Source organism: Dendrobates tinctorius, unplaced genomic scaffold, assembly GCF_039654945.1.
Source record: "Dendrobates tinctorius isolate UK_male_01 unplaced genomic scaffold, ASM3965494v1 ptg000243l, whole genome shotgun sequence".
NCBI lineage: Eukaryota > Metazoa > Chordata > Amphibia > Anura > Dendrobatidae > Dendrobates > Dendrobates tinctorius.
Genome location: NW_027361910.1, coordinates 7,064,051 through 7,084,983, shown reverse-complemented (window position 1 = coordinate 7,084,983; position 20,933 = coordinate 7,064,051). Strand labels below are relative to the sequence as shown.

Genomic DNA, 20,933 nt, shown 5'->3' with positions numbered 1-20,933 from the left:
ACGACTCCGACTCCACAGCCCTGGCTCTTTGAAAGACAAGTCCAGCAATACCTTTTCATGGCCAGTCCGTTCCTCCTTCACTTTTGAATAGGTATGCAAAGGAGGCTGTAGATCTGAAGCCTCTTGTCACTCTAGCTCTATTTCCTGCCCTGTGCCTCCTCTCCTGCTTGACTGACAGTCAAGTGACTTCAAGCAAATTAGCTGTCAAACAGGAATTGGCTCTAAGCAGGGGTAGAGCTGGAGTGACAGAGGCTTCAGATCTACAGCCTCATTTGCATAACAATTCAAATGCAGATTTCTCAGTAATGGCAGAACGGACTGGCCATGTAAAGGTATTACAGGACTAGTCTTTGAAAGAGTTACATGCGCATATAACTAGTTGGTTTGAAATCCTGCTGACATGTTCCCTTTAATGAGTGCTGGAGGACATCATGCTCAGTCATTCTCTCCCCACAGACAACGCTTTGTATATTGATCCTGTTAACTGCAGAGCCTCCAATAGGAAAAGCTTCCTGCACCGCTTGTCAGAGAAGGAGATGAGCCCTGATAGTAACATGGCAGTATACCTGAAGATGCCTTCTTCTCAGCTTGTTAGTATTGGAACCTCTCTGAAGTTAGGAGACAGATTCTGCCCAGAGCCAGCATCTGGAAGGTCATATTAGGCACAGCACAAATGGGAACACGTGGGAGCAAAGGAAGGTGAAAATGGTATACAGCAAAGCAAGAAACCGATATTTACAGGTTTCAGAACTTTTGTATGAAAACGATCCATGTGATTTACCCTTGGAAAAGCGTTTTGGTGTCAGTGGCATTTTTATTTAAGATTCAGAATGCTGAAGATTTAATATTTTTCCTGTCATTATCTCCATAAGCTTAAAATAGAACTTTAAAGATACAATTTAAAATGTGAATACAAATGTACATAAAGAAAATATTTGATGAACCCAGCCCTATAATAACAGTCAGCAACTATTTATGACAACTCATCTCCGCACAACGGAGAACGTTACACCACACCCTCGCTCCCCATCAGGTCTCATCACTGGTTATCTCACACCCACAGTATGGCTCCCCTGTGCCAGCAATCACATGATGAAACAAACTTTATGTAATAGAAATTCTAGCTATAAAACATTAGAGCATGGAGACACTAACATTCAGAAAGGCGCACACAGTGGCTCAGTGGTTAGCACTGCAGCCTTGAAGCTCTGGGATCCTGGGTTGAAATCCCACCAGGGACAACATCTGCAAGGAGTTTGTATGTTCTCCTCGTGTTTGCGTGGGTTTCCTCCGGGTTCTCCGGTTTCCTCCCACATTCCAAAGACATACTGATAGGGAATCTAGATTGTGAGCCCCATCAGGGACAGTGATGATAATGTGTGCAAACTGTAAAGCGCTGCGGAATATGTTAGCGCTATATAAAAATAAATAAAGGGAAACTACAAGCGACAAGCATTTCATTCTGCAGTGCAGATTCTCAATATAATTCACACCTAAACATTTATAATAATGTACAGTGAGTGAGGAATCAACTGCAGGAACCACCAAAACCCAGAAAAGGGAAGAAGCAGCTGAGATGTTGCTGCAGAACCACGAGAACATGGCTAGTTTCACAATAAACGGTCCTTGACCGTGATGTTGGGACTGGCCGAGGATCTCCAGACATGAACTCATTACCATCATATAGAGAGAAGCCGCAGCTCTGACTTCCTCTGTCTGATATGTCCGAAGGAGCGGTCCGTGAAGCCAGAACCATGCTAGCCACCTGCACATGCTACATGGCTAAAGTCCCATGAAAGTAACACAACCGCCATGTCTGGTAGATCCTCTGCCAGCATTTCACCAGCACTATAGTTGCTGTCGTCCAGTGGCTTGAACAGAAAGTCCACATCTCTTGTGTGTACAATTTGATAGGAGAGGACCAGGAGCCAGGACCTGTCCCCACTTGCCGTAATCTGTCTCGATGTCCAGGCAGGGACCATCAGGTTAGAAATAAGAGGCCATCTTACTTTTGGATGATTTTCTGTGCTGAAAATAATCAGTATTTTTCATATATTTTGAAGGGGTCTTCCAGTTTTGAAAAAAAAAAAAAAAACTCTTCCAGAGGCATATGTTTTAAACTAATATAAACTGTGCTTCCCCCTGCTCCCATGTTCAATGTTGAATCTCCACCACGGCTCCCAGTGTCTGTTGTTGTGGGAAGTGCGGATGTCACATAGAGAACATTGCCAAATGACTGACATCTGCCCAAGCTGCGCAGAGCCGCTGAGCCCACCGATTACCTTCATCCCTGCTAACATGACGTCAGACAAGAACAGACACTAGAAGTATTGGCGGAGACTCGGCGTCGGACCTGGGATTGGTGAGTAAAGCACAGTTTGTGTTTATGGTTTATAAACATTCTTGGCTTGATACACTAGTCGCTGCTACTCTTTCCTTTCCCGTCAGTAATCACACTGTTATAAGGTCTCATTCAGGCATCCAAGTTTTTCATATATGCAAAAAAAAAATAAAAATGGTACCAGTTAGGGCAGTGCCTACCTTTGCCATGCTAATCACTTGGGTGCCATGTGTCTGCTGCACGAGTTTTCCACGGACCAATAGACTTGTATTGGCACTTTTCATCCATGATGCTGGACCACCACAGACATGTGAATAGCTGCCTAAATTATAACTGGCACATACTGTATCCGTAAAGAACACGGATAGAACCCATATGTGCAACACGGACGTGTGAATGGGGCCTTAGCCCAGTTTTCAGAGACACTAATCATGCCTGACACACTTGTCACTAGAGATAAATGGGCCTTTTCAATGGCTATTCTGCAATAGCTGGGGTCTTCAGGAGAACCAAGCCGCTGCAGCACCTTCACTCCACAGAACAGGCCACGATAAACCTAACTTCCTTCTTGATTCACATCTTTCTCTAAAGGGCGAAACGCGGTGAAAATGCAGATGTGCATCATGGCTGAGAAGAGACCAGAGGAATCCTACAGTCTGGGAGTGAAACATGATCGATCACTGCCCTTCCCCCCACACTCTGGGAACAGAGACACAGAACTTTGCTCTCAGCCTGCAGAGGAGTCTTGGTAGATAAGTGTCTGCAGATGCATTTTACACAATCTGCCGCATTCTCAATGCTTTCTCAATGCTTTACAGCTACAAACCACAGCAAAGAATTACTGGACAGTATTAGGAGATCTCCACGGCTCATGGTACCAATTACACCAAGAACTGTCCTGGGCAGAGCATGACACTGCTGAGAACAGAAGCCTGCCTTGTTAGGACCACAGAGATGATCAGAGCTGATGTCATGAGATACAGAGGAAGGGGCTGCAGGCGGGATACAGTCACACCTACGCAATGCTTAGCCAGAAGAACAAATTCAGCTGCCAAAGGCCGGGTTCAGACGGCCAATATAACATAGGGTCCCCAATGCCAACACCGGGCTCGGACCATGGACATATATATATATATATATATATACACACACACACACACACACACACGTGAGCGTGTACGTCTGGGTCAGGACACCTGTGCTCAGTCCTTGCTTTGTGGTCCGTTTATAGACTGTGAAATACGGCTGTCAGAACCCGAAGTCGCTGTGGATACTGTCTGACCGCCGTCTTGGCAGTGTAAGGCTATGTACCCACGTATGCAGAAAATTCCTGACCGAAAACCAGACTCCTTCCCAGAAAACGCGTGGTTTTTTCCCCCGCACTTTTTTTGCGCAATTTTTATGCGTTTTTTCCCAGAGCATCCCCGGTCTCATAGAAAATAGTTAGAAATACAGATTTTTAAGCGAAATTAATGAGCATGCTGCGTTTTTTACCGCAATGCGTTTTTTTTGCGGAAAAAAAAGCATCAATATGAACAAAAAGTGCAGAATTCATTAAAATGAATGGGATGCTTCTTGTAAGCGTTTTTGCCAGTAAAAACGCTTAAAAAACGCAAAAACAACGCTAACGTGGGCACACAGCCTAAGGACCAGTGTTACAGGAGACGAGCCGCGACCTCCCACATCTGTGCATCGGTCTGAGAATACACGGCGACTTGCCGCCGAGCGACTATTTCAAAGCTCTGATTTTGCTGCAAATAAAACAGCCAAGTTGCTCGCGACAGAAAATCCCACACATTTGGAAACATTTGCACCTTGTCGCAGTATTTTCCACTGCAACACCGTAAAAAAAAAAAAAATCACGACATCTGATGTTTCAATGTGTCGCCGCCATTTCTACATAGCCCAAGCCAAAAGGAGCCAGTATACTGAAAATCGGCAGCTCTCCCCCCCTCCCGCACACGGCTGTCAGCGAGCGGCAGGTCTCTCCCCCCCCTCCCGCACACGGCTGTCAGCGAGCGGCAGGTCTCTCCCCCCCCTCCCGCACACGGCTGTCAGCGAGCGGCAGGTCTCTCCCCCCCCCCTCCCGCACACGGCTGTCAGCGAGCGGCAGGTCTCTCCCCCTCTCCCGCACACGGCTGTCAGCGAGCGGCAGGTCTCTCCCCCCCTCCCGCACACGGCTGTCAGCGAGCGGCAGGTCTCTCCCCCCCTCCCGCACACGGCTGTCAGCGAGCGGCAGGTCTCTCTCCCCCTCCCGCACACGACTGTCAGCGAGCGGCAGGTCTCTCCCCCCCTCCCGCACACGACTGTCAGCGAGCGGCAGGTCTCTCCCCCCCTCCCGCACACGACTGTCAGCGAGCGGCAGGTCTCTCCCCCCCTCCCGCACACGACTGTCAGCAAGCAGCTGGCCAAAACACATCTGGGCTCCATATCCCTCCTTCTCCTGCTTCCCTCTCAAAAAAATGTCAGAGGGAAAAAGGAAACAATTTCCTGTAGCAAAGGATTTCCGCCTCTATTCTACAGGGGTCAAAAGAGTGACCTCGATACATCTGTATCATAAGACGATGGCGCAGAATCAGTGCTGCCACATACGGCCCCCTAACTACAGCCACATGGTGGTCCCACACGGGGAGAGAATGACCCGGCGACCGTCAAATAAAGGGTGTTTAGCCTCCATAGAATGTGCTGGGCTATAGACTAAAGAAGGGGCTCGGGCCCCCCGATGTTATCACAGTCTGTGACCTATGGAGGTAATGAACATATATAGGCAGAATACAGCTGGCCACATCCACTGGCCTTTCCAAACTTTGCCCAGAAGAAAAAAAATGGCCAGAAAAGCTAAAAAAATTAACAACTTCATAAAGGCGATTCCTAATAACTCCTAAGCCCTTGTGGTCAGACTGCGGCCACAGGCGCGCTATGCAGCGGCCGGAGCCTGGCCGCCATTCACACAGGTGCGTCCAGCTGCAGTGACCGCCCCGCCGGCCGCACATGGACTTCGTATGGAGGACAGCACACAGGTGGGGCCGGCGACCCCTCTCCGCATCCGCCGCACAGCGGAGCCCTCCATGCTCGGGGCGCCCCGGACTGCAGAACCGTTACTTCCTAGCGGTCCCCCGCACACTCACCGCCGACAGCTCGGTCAGCCGGTCCCTCATGCCGTACGTGCCGCTGCCCCCCGCTCAGGGAGTTTGTTTACCGGTGCCTGTCCGGAGGGTGACCGCCTACTTCCCTCCGCCCGGTACCACAGCAACCACCGCTGTTGGGAGTAGCAGCAGGAGGGGAGAACACAAGCAATTACGCATGCGTGTCGTCCTCTCGCTTTTTTTTTTTTTCGCCATGTAGTAGGAGCGACGCAAGGGAGAAAGGGAAGGCGTGGTGATGTGAGTGCGGCTGCTGCCACCAGGGGGCGCGGGAGAGACGGCTCACCGTTACCAGCCCCCTATCTGTGGCCTGGAGGGGGCACAAGCTGGAATCAGTGTGTCCCGGAATCTGTCCCGGTGGTCTCACCATTTGCCTCAGCTGTGGTGTTTCCCTTTTATAAGTATATAGACCTATCTTTTATTTATTGTCTGATTTTATTCATAATTGTCTCAATAAAGGATTTAGTATTTTATCTGGCCTGTGTATAAGGGGTTTCTTTTGGGCTCTCTATGTGATGGATAGTTTGTGACCTTATCTAGAGGATTCAATTATAGGAGGAAGTACAGAAACCTAGAGGTCCAGGGGCGGACAGTGACAGCTTGGGGCCCCTGTGCAAGAACCATCTCTGGGCCCCCCTTCCCGCCCAGCACGCCGCTTATGATGAGGACAATGACTATGGGACCCCCGGAGCCAGGCCAGATTGTCCTCATTATCACCACCCTGCAAGCAGGGGTGTACATAGAGTTCACAGGGCACCATAGAAACAGTTCCATTTGGAACTCCTACACCTCTAATAATACAGATTTATATTTTTTAGATGGAGATATATATCCCCATTGGGATTCGGGTCTGTTGAGTCCAACCATATATTATATTATATGTCTGGTATCTATACCATCTAGCTTCTCATTTATTCCCAAAATAACTCAAGTTATCACCTTTCCCAAAGATAAGTGATAACTTACTGACTTTTCGGGGACTGACCACTGGGACCCCCAGCAATCCTGAGGGCAGGACTCTGCAACTCAGCCATGAATGGATTGGAGGGGTGCATTCTTGACTTCTGCTCTATTCATTGTCTATGGAACTGATGTAAATAGCCAAGTGCAGCGCTCAGCAGCTCTATAGATAATGAAAGAGCAGAAGCCAAGCATGCACAAGCCTGCTCAATTCAGGACAAGACTGCAGACCCCTGTTCTCAGAATCTCTTGGGGGCAGTGGTTGGATCCTATGGATCGGAGATCACTTGATTATTTGGTGCATAACCCTTTAAAGAGCCAGGTTGATTTTCCTATTCTTTACAATTACAGTATCATACATGAACAAAAAAACAAATATGTTCACATATACTGTACATACATATACACTCACTGGCCACTTTATTAGGTACACCATGCTAGTAAGGGGTTGGACCCCCTTTTGCCTTCAGAACTGCCTCAATTCTTCGTGGCAGAGATTCAACAAGGTGCTGGAAGCATTCCTCAGAGATTTTGGACCATATTGACATGATGGCATCACACAGTTGGCGCAGATTTGTCGGCTGCACATCCCTGATGCGAATCTCCCGTTCCACCACATCCCAAAGATGCTCTATTGGATTGAGATCTGGTGACTGAGGAGGCCATTTGAGTACAGTAAACTCATTGTCATGTTCAAGAAACCAATCTGAGATGATTCGAGCTTTATGACATGGCGCATTATCCTGCTGAAAGTAGCCATCAGATGTTGGGTACATTGTGGTCATAAAGGGATGGACATGGTCAGCAACAATACTCAGGTAGGCTGTGGCGTTGCAACGATGCTCAATTGGTACCAAGGGGCCCAAAGAGTGCCCAGAAAAAATTCCCCACACCATGACACCACCACCACCAGCCTGAACCGTTGATACAAGGCAGGATGGATCCATGCTTTCATGTTGTTTACGCCAAATTCTGACCCTACCATCCGAATGTCGCAGCAGAAATCGAGACTCATCAGACCAGGCAACGTTTTTCCAATCTTCTACTGTCCAATTTCGATGAGCTTGTGCAAATTGTAGCCTCAGTTTCCTGTTCTTAGCTGAGAGGAGTGGTACCCAGTGTGGTCTTCTGCTGCTGTAGCCCATCTGCCTCAAAGTTCGACGCACTGTGCGTTCAGAGATGCTCTTCTGCCTACCTTGGTTGTAACGGGTGGCAATTTGAGTCACTGTTGCCTTTCTATCAGCTCGAACCAGTCTGCCCATTCTCCTCTGACCTCTGGCATCAACATGGCATTTCCGGCCACAGAACTGCCGCTCACTGGATTTTTTTTCTTTTTCGGACCATTCTCTGTAAACCCTAGAGATGGTTGTGCGTGAAAATCCCAGTAGATCAGCAGTTTCTGAAATTCTCAGACCAGCCCTTCTGGCACCAACAATCATGCCACGTTCAAAGGCACTCAAATCACCTTTCTTCCCCATACTGATGCTCGGTTTGAACTGCAGGAGATTGTCTTGACCATGTCTACATGCCTAAATGCACTGAGTTGCCGCCATGTGATTGGCTGATTAGAAATTAAGTCTTAACACACAGTTGGACAGGTGTACCTAATAAAGTGGCCAGTGAGTGTATATATACATACATAAATACTGCACTTACATTCCTAAGCGCCTAGATACACATACATACACATTCATAAACACATACATACATACACACATGCATAAACACATACAGTGGGTACGGAAAGTTTTCAGACCCTTTTAAATTTTTCACTCTGTTTCATTGCAGCCATTTGGTAAAGTCAAAAAAGTTCATGTTTTTTCTCATTAATGTACACTGCACCCTATATTGACTGAAAAAAAAAAAGACAGAAAAAGTTCTTTTTGCTAAAAGAATTTTGAAAATAAATTAAAACCAGATATTGGAAGGATGAATATAAAGTTGCTTTTATGTTAACCCCTTCGCACCCGAGCCTGTTTTTGCCTTCGTGACCGGGCCAATTTTTTCAATTCTGACCAGTGTCACTTTATGAGGTCATAACTCTAGAACGCTTCAACGGATCCTACCGATTCTGACATTGTTTTCTCATGACATATTGTACTTCATGATGGTAGTAAAATTTTTTAGATATGATCTGCGATTATTTGTTAAAAAAATCAAAATTTGGCGAAAATTTAGAAAATTTTGCAATTTTCAAACTTTTAATTTTTATGCCCTTAAATCAGAGAGTGATATCGCACAAAATAGTTAATAAATAACATTTCCCACATGTCTACTTTACATCTGCACAATTTTGGAAACATAATTTTTTTTTTTAGGAAGTTATAAGGGTTAAAAGTTGACCAGCGATTTCTAATTTTTACAACAAAATTTGCAACATCATTTTTTTTAGGGACCACCTCACATTTGAAGTGAGTTTGGGGGGTCAATATGACAGAAAATACCCAAAAGTGACACCATTCTAAAAACTGCACCTCTCAATGTACTCAAAACCACATTCAAGAAGTTTATTAACCCTTCAGATGCTTCACATGAATGAATGGAATGTGGAAGGAAAAAATAAACATTTAACTTTTTTTCACAAACATTTTACTTCAAAACCATTTCTTTTTATTTTCACAAGTGTAAAAAGAGAAAATGAACCACAAAATTTTTTGTGCAATTTCTCCCGAATACGCCAATACCCCGTATGTGGGGCTAAACCACTGTTTGAGCACACGGCAGAGCTCAGAACGGAAGGAGTGCCGTTTGACTTTTTCAATGCAGAATTGGCTGGAATTGAGATCAGATGCCATGTCGCATTTGGAGAGCCCCTGATGTACCTAAACAGTGGAAACCCCCCACAAGTGACCCCATTTTGGAAATTAGACCCCCCAAGGGACTTATCTAGATGTGTGGTGAGCACTTTGAACCCCCAAGTGTTTCACTAAAGTTTATAATGTAGAGCCGTGAAAATAAAAAAAATCATTTTTTTTCCACAAAAATGATCTTTTAGCCTCCAATTTTTATTTTCCTAAGGGTAACAGGAGAAATTGGACCCCAAAAGTTGTTGTCCAATTTGTCCTGAGTATGTTGGTGCCCTATATGTGGGAGAAAACTATTGTTTGGTCACACGGTGGGGCTCGGAAGGGAAGTAGTGACGTTCTGAAATGCAGACTTTGATGGAATGGTCTGCGGGTGTCATGTCGCGTTTGCAGAGCCCCTGATGTACCTAAACAGTGGAAATCCCCCACAAGTGACCCCATTTTGGAAACTAGACCCCCCAAGGAACTTATCTAGATGTGTGGTGAGCACTTTGAACCCCCAAGTGTTTCAGTAAAGTTTATAATGTAGAGGCGTGAAAATAAAAAAATCATTTTTTTTCCACAAAAATGATCTTTTAGCCCCCAATTTTTATTTTCACAAGGGTAACAGGAGAAATTGGACCCTAAGAGTTGTTGTCCAATTTGTCCTGAGTACGCTGGTACCCCATATGTGGGAGAAAACTACTGTTTGGTCACACGGTGGGGCTCGGAAGGGAAGTAGTGACGTTCTGAAATGCAGACTTTGATGGAATGGTCTGCGGGCTTCATATTGCATTTACAGAGCACCTGATGTACCTAAACAGTGGAAACCCCCAATTCTAATTCCAACCCTAACCCCAACACACCCCTAACCCTAATCTCAGCCCTAACCATAACCCTAACCACAAACCTAACACCAACACACCCATAACCTTAATACCAGCCCTAACCCTAGCCCTAACCCTAACCCTAGCCCTAACCCTAGCCCTAGCCCTAACCTGTGTACCTGCTTTTTTTTTTCTTTACTTTTTTTTATTTTTGTGACAAGATCGCTGCCCTGCGATCTGACTCATAGTAACGCCACTTCTCCTCTGATCTCACACTGACAGATGATCAGAGGTGAAGCAGCGTTACTATGTGACAAGATCGCTGCCTGGCACATAATAACGCGACTTCTCCTCTGATCTCACAATGACAGATGATCAGAGGTGAAGCAGCGTTACTGTGTGACAAGATCGGTGCCTGGCACAGCTGTGCCAGGCAGCGATCAGCTGTGCCAGGCAGCGATCTAGTCACACAGTAACGCTACTTCACCTCTGATCATCTGTGTTAGATCAGAGGAGAAGCCACGTTACAATGAGTGAGATCGCCGGGAAACAAGCAGCTTTCCCAACGATCGCTCCCATTGGTTGCTGTGACGCTGACGTCATCAGGACCTGAACCAATCTGGTCTCGATGACGTCGGGGGTCCCAGCATGCATTGTGCACCGGGATCCCCGCGTTGTAAGGTATGTGGGGGTCCCGGGGGGCACAAAACCGCCGACAGTAGATAAATGTCGGCGCTGCACAAAGCCCAGCAAGCGCCGACGTTTATCTACTGTGGGCGGTTGGGAAGAGGTTAAATAATATTTAGCGTGTATAATTCAATAGCTGATTTCTGTATGTAGTAGTTTAGATTTAATTGCACATCTAAACTCACACTCCGAAGCTATTTGTGTTTTAAATGAGCTTTTGCTTTTTATAAAGTGATGGCAATATTGCTAGGATATGTCATTACTTTATGATTTGTGGGTCATCAACTTCTTGAACCCTCACTGTTTTGTTCTTTATCTTTTTATCATTTTTATTTTTTCTTGCTCAATCATACAGTGGGTTTGGAATGTGTTCAGACCCCTTTAAATTTTTCACTGTGTTTCATTGCAGCCATTTGGTAAATTAAAAAAAAGTGCATTTTTTTCTCATTAATGTATACTCTGCACCCCATCTTGACTGAAAAAAACACAGAAATGTAGAAATTTTTGCAAATTTATTAAAAAAGAAAAAACTGAAATATCACATGTTCATAAGTATTCAGACCCTTTGCTCAGACACTCATACTTAAGTCATATGCTGTCTATTTCCTTGTGATCCTCCTTGAGATGGTTCTACTCCTTCATTGGAGTCCAGCTGTGTTTAATTAAACTGATAGGACTTGATTTGTAAAGGCACACTCCTGTCTATATAAGACCTCACAGCATACAGTGCATGTCAGACCAAATGAGAATCATGAGGTCAAAGGAACTGGCCAAGGAGCTCAGAGACAGAATTGGGGCAAGGCACAGAGCTGGCCAAGGTTACAAAAGAATTTCTGCTATACTCAAGGTTCCTAAGAGCACAGTGGTCTCCGTAATCCTTAAATGGAAGAAGTTAGGGACCACCAGAAGTCTTCCTAGACCTGGCCGTCCAGCCAAACTGAGCAATCGTGGGAGAATAGCCTTGGTGAGAGAAGTAAAGAAGAACCCCAAGATCACTGTGGCTGAGCTCCACAGATGTAGTAGGGAGATGGGAGAAAGTTCCACAAAGTCAACTATCACTGCAGCCCTCCAACAGTCGGGCCTTTATGGCAGAGTGGCCTGACGGAAGCCTCTCCTCAGTGCAAGACATATGAAAGCCCCCATAGAGTTTGCTAAAAAAACATATGAAGGACTCCCAGACTATGAGAAATTAGATTCTCTGGTCTGATGAGACAAAGATAGAACTTTTTATGATAATTCTAAGCAGTATGTGTGGAGAAAACCAGGCACTGCTCATCACCTGCCCAATACAATCCCACAGTGAAACCTGGTGGGGCCAAGTACAGAGATATCCTGGATGAAAACCTCTTTCAGAGTACTCTGGACCTCAGACTTGGCACTGACATACTGCATTGTCTGTTTCTTCTTCTTCTTCTTCTTCTTAGGCTGAGTGCAGACGTACTTTTTAGCCCTGCGGATTTTTCCGCGCAGAATGGAAGAAATCCGCAGGTCAAATGACCTGCATTTTTCCTGCGGATTTCTTCCATTTTTCCCGCGGTTTTCATGCGTTTTTTGTGCGGTTTTCCATCACGGTTTTCCCCCTGCGGATTTGGTGACAGGGGAGATGGAAAACCGCACAAAAGAAGTAACATGCTGCGGATTTTGTACCGCGGGAAAACCGCGCGGAAAAATCCGCAGCGTCTGCACAGCGTTTTTTTTTTAACATTGATTTTAAGGATACTGTACATCACAATGCAGAAATGCAACGTTTCTGCGCGGTAAAATCCGCTGCGGAACCGCTGCAAATCTGCATCGTGTGCACATAGCCTTATAGTTTTTACCCGAAATCATCCACAACTTTGTACAACAATGTCTAATTCATCCACATTGTGTTCAACAACCTCTGATTTCATCTACTCCTGTGTTCACCAATCTCATCTACTATACCATCTGTTATCATCTCCCATTGTTGTCCATCGCATCCCAATAAATATAGACTTAAGCACCCATACAGTCTTTTTACTGGGAGTGGATGAAGGGTTTAGCCGTATGCTGGAATCCACACAGCGTCATACGTGGAAGAAGGCGGAACAGTTCACCTTCCAACATGACAATGACAATAAGCACACAGCTAAAATAACAAAGGAGTGGCTTCAGAACAACTCTGTGACTATTCTTGACTAGCCCAGCCAGAGCCCTGACCTCAACCCAATTGAGCATCTCTGGAGAGACTTGAAAATGGCTGTCCACCAACATTCACCATCCAACCTGAACTGGAGAGGATCTGCAAGGAAGAATGGCAGAGGATCCCCAAATCCAGGTGTGAAAAACTTGTTGCATCATTCCCAAGAAGACTCATGGCTGTACTAGCTCAAAAGGGTGCTTCTACTCAATACTGAGCAAAGGGTCTGAATACTTATTGTTAGCAAGCCGGTAGGCAAGGCGGGCTTCCTGGAGTGGATCCTCTGGACCGTGACACCGAGAGGCCCCGGACGAGCAACCAGGTGGAACCGACCCCTATACAGGGATCGTTTGGAGCAGGTCCAGGGGTTTGAATGCCAGAACCAAGAGGGGCGGCTCGGAATGGATTGTAGGGCTAAGACGGATCAGCGGAATGGGAGCAGGGCTGCCGGAATGGACACGAGTAGGCAGGACTGGAGCGGGACTAGGTATGGACACAGCCAGGAAGGACCGGAGTAGGACAGCAGGTGCGGACAAGGGTAGGCTGGACTGGAGCAGGACTGTAAGTAACAGCAGGTGCGGACACGGGTAGGCTGGACTGGAGCAGGACTGTAGGTATGAACACAGATAGGCAGGACCGGAGTAGGACTGCGGGTGCGGACACAGACAGGCAGGACTGGAGTAGGACTGTAGGTGCAGACACAGACAGGCAGGGCCGGAGTAGGACTGTAGGTACGGACACAGACTGTTAGGACGGCGGAACGCACCAAATATAAAATAACAGGAGGTGCGTTCGCCGCCCGGAGTCCACCGTGCGGTAGGTGGAAAGACCACTGCTGAACAATGGCAGATGCACCTAATCAATGAGGTACTGCGCTCGGGTTAACGTCACCCGAACGCTAAGGACGTCTTTGTTCTGGCACAGAGTCGCAAGAGGCAATGTGATGCCGAGACGCGGCTCTGTTAATGTCACAGAGGCCTGCGTGTGGCGTCGCAACAGTGACCAAGAGTAGCTGCGGTTAGTGCAGCGCAGCGGCAGGTAAAGCCGCAGACGTCGGCGCTGATACACGGGCGCCGACGGACGCTAGTGTAGGCGAGGATCACGTGGCGTGTAGCTTGCCACAAGCTGAGACTGACTATCCCACTCTCTGTCACCATTCGTAATATCCGAGGGAAGGGGTTTCATAATGCGTCAGTCACCAGTCCACACATCCATCACCATACACACACAGCATAATATGCTACACTAGCGCATCGCCGAGCCGCCATGCGGGCTTTTTATAGCGATGCGCTTCCGGGACCTTCCATTAGCTTGGGAAGGACCAATCAGATCCGACGTAGGACCTGAGCATGTGACCCCTGCTCTCCAGTGAGAGGTCAAGTTGCGGGCATGCCCAGTAGCACGGCATGAGGACTTAGCCTCAGGAGCAGTTCCATGCAGAGCAGGTTGCGCTGCTATTGCTGCACCAGAGGTGGCAGCAACATCCAGGCTGTCAGAGCGAGTCTGAGCAGCAAGCCTGGCTCGCCGTGTTTGCTGAGCAACACCCGGAGCGGTCGAGGAAGAATGGGAGACCGCAGGATGTCTGGCTCTGGACTCCAGCTGTGCAGTGCCAGGAATCCGACGCCTAACATCACCCCCCCAGGATCCCCACCTCACTGTGCTCGAAAGCCGCGACCCGAAGCGGTGCATGAATATTCTCCACCGGCTCCCAGGTCCGAGCCTCGGGACCATGACCCTTTCAGTCCACCAAATAGAACTTTTTGCCACGGACAAACCTGCGCCCCACGATGGCGTTAACCCCATACTCGTCAGACGATAAGTCTGATGACCCGGTGGATGGCTCAGAAAACCGGACCATGTGAACTGGTTTGAGGAGGGACACATGAAACACGTCCGATATGGCCAAATGTGGAGGAAGAGCCAGGAGGTAGACCACTGAGCTAAATCGCTCGAGGACCTTGAACGGTCCAATGTATCGTGGTGCGAACTTGGGAGACTCGACCCGCAATTTAATGTTCCGGGTGGAGAGTCACACCATGTCGCCAGGGGAGAAGCTTGGCGCGGGTCGCCGGTGCGTGTCGGCGGACGCCCTCATCCTTTCTTTAGATGCCCGGATAGCATCCTGAGTGTGATCCCAAATGTCCCGGGCCTCCACTGCCCAGTCTGCCACCCTGGAGTCAGTGGAGGACACCGGCATTGGGACAGGGACGCGTGGGTGTTGACCATAATTTAGGAGAAAGGGCGTCTGACCAGTGGAATCGGCCACCGCATTGTTTAGGGCAAATTCAGCCCAAGGCAACAAGGATGCCCAGTCATCCTGCCTGGCAGAGACAAAATGTCGCAGATAGGTGACCAAGGTCTGATTGGCCCTTTCGACCAAGCCATTCGTCTCGGGATGGTAGGCGGAAGACAGATTTAGCTCGATGCTGAGTAAGCTGCAGAGCTCCCTCCAAAAACGAGACGCAAACTGGGGACCTCGGTCACTTACGATTTTGTCCGGCATACCATGTAAACGGAATACATGCTTAATGAACAGGACGGCCAGACCTCGGGCGGAAGGTAGGCGTGCGAGTGGCACCAGATGTACCATTTTGGAAAAATGGTCGGTAACCACCCAGATGACCGTACTGCCACTGGACTTGGGCAGGCCAACTATAAAGTCCATGCCCACCATTTCCCATGGTCTATCCGCTACTGGCAGGGGAAACAAGAGCCCCGCCGGCCTCTGTCTAGAGGGCCTGTTCTGGGCACACGAGACGCATGCTTTCACGTATGCCTTGACGTCTCGAGCCATATGTGACCACCAATATGACCTTGCCAGGAGTTCGGTGGTCCGTTTATTACCAAAATGGCCACCTAGCCTGGAGGCATGTGCCCAGGCAAGAACCTCCGGCCGTAGCCGCGGGGGCACCAAGGTCTTGCCTGGCGGTACCGACTCGAGAGCGATAGGAGCCACGGTCGTAAAACTCTCCGGAGGGAGAATTAACCGGGGCTCAGCTTCTCCTTCTTCCGCTGAGACCACCGAGCGCGAGAGGGCATCTGCTCGGATGGTCTTCTCCCCAGAGAGGTAGTGCAGGGTGAAGCGGAAGCGAGAGAAGAAGAGCGACCACCTGGCCTGACGGGAATTCAGGCGTTGGGCCGTCTGAAGATAGACCAGGTTTTTGTGGTCCGTGAACACCTGAAAGGGGAACCGGGCTCCCTCCAGGAGATGTCTCCACTCGGAGAAAGCCAATTTCATGGCTAGCAGCTCCCTGTCGCCGATGGAGTAATTTCTCTCCGCCGATGAAAAGGTCTTAGAATAGAAGAAGCAGGGATGCTTCCGACCTTGAGCATCCTTTTGGTAAAGGACTGCTCCTGCACCGACGGAAGAAGCGTCTACCTCAAGGATAAACAGCTTATCCACATCGGGACGGTGTAAAATGGGAGCGCCTGCAAAGTGGGACTTTATGGAGGAAAAAGCCTTAGAAACCTGTTCGGTCCACGCCTTAGGATTAGCTCCTTTTTTCGTGAGAGCAACCAAAGGAGCTACCAGAGTGGAGAAGTGGGGTATAAACTGACGGTGATAATTAACGAACCCCAAAAAGCGCTGCACCGCTTTAAGAGAATGGGGTTCCTGCCAGTCCATAACCGCTTGCAGTTTGGCCGGATCCATAGCCAACCCCTGGGCCGAGATGACATAGCCCAGAAATGGCAAGGACTCCTGCTCAAACTGACACTTCTCCAGCTTGGCGAACAGGGAATTCACCCGCAGGCGGTCGAATACCCTGCAGACATCTTTCCAGTGGGTGGGAAAATCTGGCGAAAAGATGAGGATGTCATCCAGATAGACCACCACCGAGGTAGAAAGCATGTCACGGAAGACGTCGTTGACGAAGTCCTGGAAGACAGCGGGCGCATTACAAAGGCCGAAGGGCATGACCAGATATTCATAATGGCCATCCCGAGTATTAAAAGCTGTCTTCCATTCGTCTCCCTCGCGAATACGGATCAGGTTGTATGCCCCTTGTAGGTCTAGCTTTGTGAAGAGCCGCGCCCCACGCAACCTGTCGAACAACTCGCAGATCAACGGGAGAGGGTACTTATTCTTTACCGTGATGGCATTGAGACCCCGGTAGTAGATACAGGGGCGTAACTCTCCGCTCTTCTTCTGAACGAAGAAGAAGCCTGCCCCAGCCGGTGACACCGACTTCCTGATAAAGCCCCGCGCCAGGTTCTCCCGGATATATTGGGACATTGCCTCTGTCTCCGGGAGAGACAATGGGTAGACACAACCTCGAGGAGGTTCTGTGCCCGGCAGGAGGTCAATCGGGCAATCATAGGGACGTTGCGGCGGGAGTGTCTCCGCAGACTTCTTAGAGAAGACGTCCGCATACTGATGGTAAGGTTCAGGAAGCGTGGAGATATCTGTAGGCAGCTCTGTAGACGCTACCTGAAGACTGTCCCTTAGACACCTTCCCTCGCAGTCCTTGCTCCAGCCCAGTATTCTCCCCGACGCCCAATCAATGTGAGGGGAGTGACAACGAAGCCAGGGAACCCCGAGGAGTACCTGATCGATGCCATGAGGCATAATAAGCAAGGACAGGGTCTCCCGATGTGAGGGGGACATGGCGAGACCGAGTGGGACCGTCTGATGGGTCACTTGAGACGGCAATGTTGCCCCATCCACCACCCTGATGGTCAGAGGTTGTGGGAGTAATACCAGGGGGATAGAGTGACTCTGGGCAAAACTCGAGGACATAAAGTTCCCCTCGGCCCCGGAGTCCAGAGTATCCTCTGCCTCCCAGGTGGAGGAACCATTATCCAGAGTACCCCGGAATACCGGCTTAGGCGAAAAGGGTTCCATCTGGGACTGGCCACCACCTACAACCATGGAACGAGGTCGTCCCTTTGGCCGCTGAGGACATGTGCCAGCCGAGTGGCCAAAGTGTCGGCAGTGATAACAGCGCACAGAGCCCCGCACCTGACTTGGCTTAGTACCGGTGCGAGATACCTCCATGGGCTCGATGGAGGGAGCCTCCTGAGCGGAATGGCTCAGCGGTTCGGTAAAGGTGGGAGCCAGGTTAATCTTACGTCTGGATTGAGTCCTCTCCAGCCCGCGCTCCGTGAACCCTTAGATCAATACAGGTGGAGACGGAGATCAATTCCTCCAGAGTTGTGGGAATATCTCGGGTGGCTAGAGCATCCTTGATGTGCTCAGCTAGGCTTCTCCAGAACACTGGGACTAACACTTTGTCCGGCCACTCCAGTTCGGAAGCCAATGTCTGAAACCGGACAGCATAATGGCTAACCGAGAGTGACCCTTGTGTTAACGCTAACAGTTGGAGAGCCGTATCGTGCGTGACCCGTGGTCCCAAGAAGACCTGCTTCAGAGCCGCGAGGAACTGAGCAGGCCCCTGAACCACGGGATCATCACGTTCCCACAACGGTGTGGCCCACTGCAATGCCCGGCCAGCTAACAAGGAGACAATAAAGCCCACCTTGGCCCGCTCTGCAGGAAACCGTGCAGCCAGCAACTCCAGGTGAATGGAGCACTGACTGACGAATCCCCTACAGGTGGCGCTTTCACCCGAAAACTTATCGGGGAGCGGGAGGGAAGAGATTGTTAGCGAGGGCAAAAGTGTGGGCACACGTGAGACGGCCTCAGCGACCGTCTGGGCGGCAGCTAGCGCAGCATTCGCAGCTGAGTTGGTGCTCTCGATAGTCGCCAACCTGCTCTCCAGCTGCCGAATGTAGCGCTGCAGCTGCTGCACGTCTGCCATTGTCAGCCAGACCCTGGCGCTAGTGTAGGCGAGGATCAAGTGGCGTGTAGCTTGCCACAAGCTGAGACTGACTATCCCACTCTCTGTCACCATTCGTAATATCCGAGGGAAGGGGTTTCATAATGCGTCAGTCACCAGTCCACACATCCATCACCATACACACACAGCATAATATGCTACACTAGCGCATCGCCGAGCCGCCATGCGGGCTTTTTATAGCGATGCGCTTCCGGGACCTTCCATTAGCTTGGGAAGGACCAATCAGATCCGACGTAGGACCTGAGCATGTGACCCCTGCTCTCCAGTGAGAGGTCAAGTTGCGGGCATGCCCAATAGCACGGCATGAGGACTTAGCCTCAGGAGCAGTTCCCTGCAGAGCAGGTTGCACTGCTATTGCTGCACCAGAGGTGGCAGCAACATCCAGGCTGTCAGAGCGAGTCTGAGCAGCAAGCCTGGCTCGCCGTGTTTGCTGAGCAACACCCGGAGCGGTCGAGGAAGAATGGGAGACCGCAGGATGTCTGGCTCTGGACTCCCGCTGTGCAGTGCCAGGAATCCGATGCCTAACACAGATAGACTGGACTGGAGCAGGACTGCAAGGAAGCAGAAGGCAATAAGCGAGAGTAGAGGCAAATTGCACAGACAAACCACAGAGCCTAGACAGAAGCTAGAACAACAACAGTCAGGCGCCTCCACTATGGGAGGGCGGCCTGATATACCTGCAGGTGTGCCCCCATTGGTCCGGCGGTGCTACCAGGTCAGGGCACTGCCGGAGGAAAAGATCATTGGCAGTGAGCCGGCCGCGGCCTATGGCGCATGCGCAGAGCCCGCAATGACGTCACAGGCCGGTCAGAGGAGGACGGTGTCGAGGGAGTGAGGCAGCTGCGCCGGGTGAGTATGGACGCTTGCGATGGGGGGGCGGTGTGGTGCGCAATAGGAGGCACGGGAACCGTGACAGTACCCTCCCCCCTAAGCTGCTACCTGCTGCGATTGGCAAGAAATCCTCTGAGAATGTGGGGAGCGTTGATGTTCTCCCGGGGCTCTCAGGACCATAACCCTTCCAGTCAATAAGGAAAAAGGTCCTCCCTCTAACTCTCCTCATGGCGAGAATATCTCTTACCTCGAAGGTGTCGTCGGAACCCACTGGCCGAGGAGCAGGACATGGTGAAGGATGGAACTGATTTAGTACCACGGGTTTCAGGAGAGAGACGTGGAAGGTGTTCGGGATGCGGAGCGAAGCAGGCATCCTCAATTTGTAGGCGACTTCATTGACACGATTCAGGATTTCAAAAGAGCCAATGTACCGGGGACCCAGCTTGTAAGAGGGTAATTTTAACCGGATATACTTGGACGAGAGCCAGACGTTATCCCCGATGCGAAACGGTGGAGGATCCAACCTCCTCTTGTCTGCGTGATTCTTCATCCGCTCACTGGCTCTTTTTAAGGCTGTGTTGGTCTCGGACCAGATCTCAGAAATTTCTTGGGACAAGGAGTTGGCTGCTGGTACCTCGGAGTTTGGGGCTACAGGAAGAGGCATACCTGGATGCTTGCCGTACACCACAAAAAAGGGCAATTTGGTAGAGGATTCGCCGGCATGATTGTTATAGGCAAACTCTGCCCACGGAAGCAGGTCAACCCAGTCATTCTGGTGGGCATTAGAAAAATGACGAAGGTATGCAGTCAGCGTCTGGTTGTTTCGTTCTACTTGCCCATTGGTCTGTGGATGATAGGCAGATGAGAAGTCCAGAGATATATCCAGAAGTCTGCAAAGTGCTCTCCAAAACCTGGAAGTAAACTGGACTCCACGATCACAGACGATCCGCTGAGGTAGGCCGTGAAGCCTAAAAATCTGATGAACGAAAACCTTGACTAGTCCAGGTGCAGAGGGAAGGCCACTCAGAGGAACGAAATGTGCCATTTTGGAGAAGCGGTCCACAACCACTAGAATCACTGTACAGCCAGAAGAGCGGGGCAAATCAGTGATAAAGTCCATGACAATATTCTCCCAAGGTGAGGTAGGCACCGATAAAGGAAGCAGCAGACCAATCGGAGGCCGACGTGGGGTCTTACTTCTAGCGCAGGAGGAACAGGAGGCCACGAAGTCTGTTACATCTTGACGAAGGGTTGGCCACCAGTAATACCCGAGATATGAGAGCAAGAGTCTTCTGGATATCGGCATGGCCAGCCAATTTAGAGGAATGCCCCCATAGTAGCACTTTTCTTTTGACACTCTCTGGCACGAGAGTCTTGCCTGGAGGTGGCGAAAGCAGCCTCG

The 20,933-nt window shown here is 49.5% G+C and overlaps 1 protein-coding gene across 3 annotated transcripts in view; it reads right to left on the bottom strand.

Moving 5' to 3' along the window:
* Positions 1-5,828, bottom strand: part of STX2 (syntaxin 2) — a 104,733-nt gene extending 98,905 nt beyond the window's left edge. The window contains exon 1 of one of the 3 annotated variants that reach the window (XM_073557046.1): positions 5,771-5,828. Coding sequence is in view for 2 of the 3 variants with exons in the window: in XM_073557045.1 (XP_073413146.1) it covers positions 5,470-5,499 (30 nt within the window). In the remaining variant the exon portion in view is untranslated. Of the gene's footprint in view, positions 1-5,469; positions 5,690-5,770 lie in introns of those variants that run through there. The other 2 variants (XM_073557045.1, XM_073557044.1) reach the window with 2 other exon arrangements.
* Between the last annotated feature and the right edge of the window lie 15,105 nt (positions 5,829-20,933).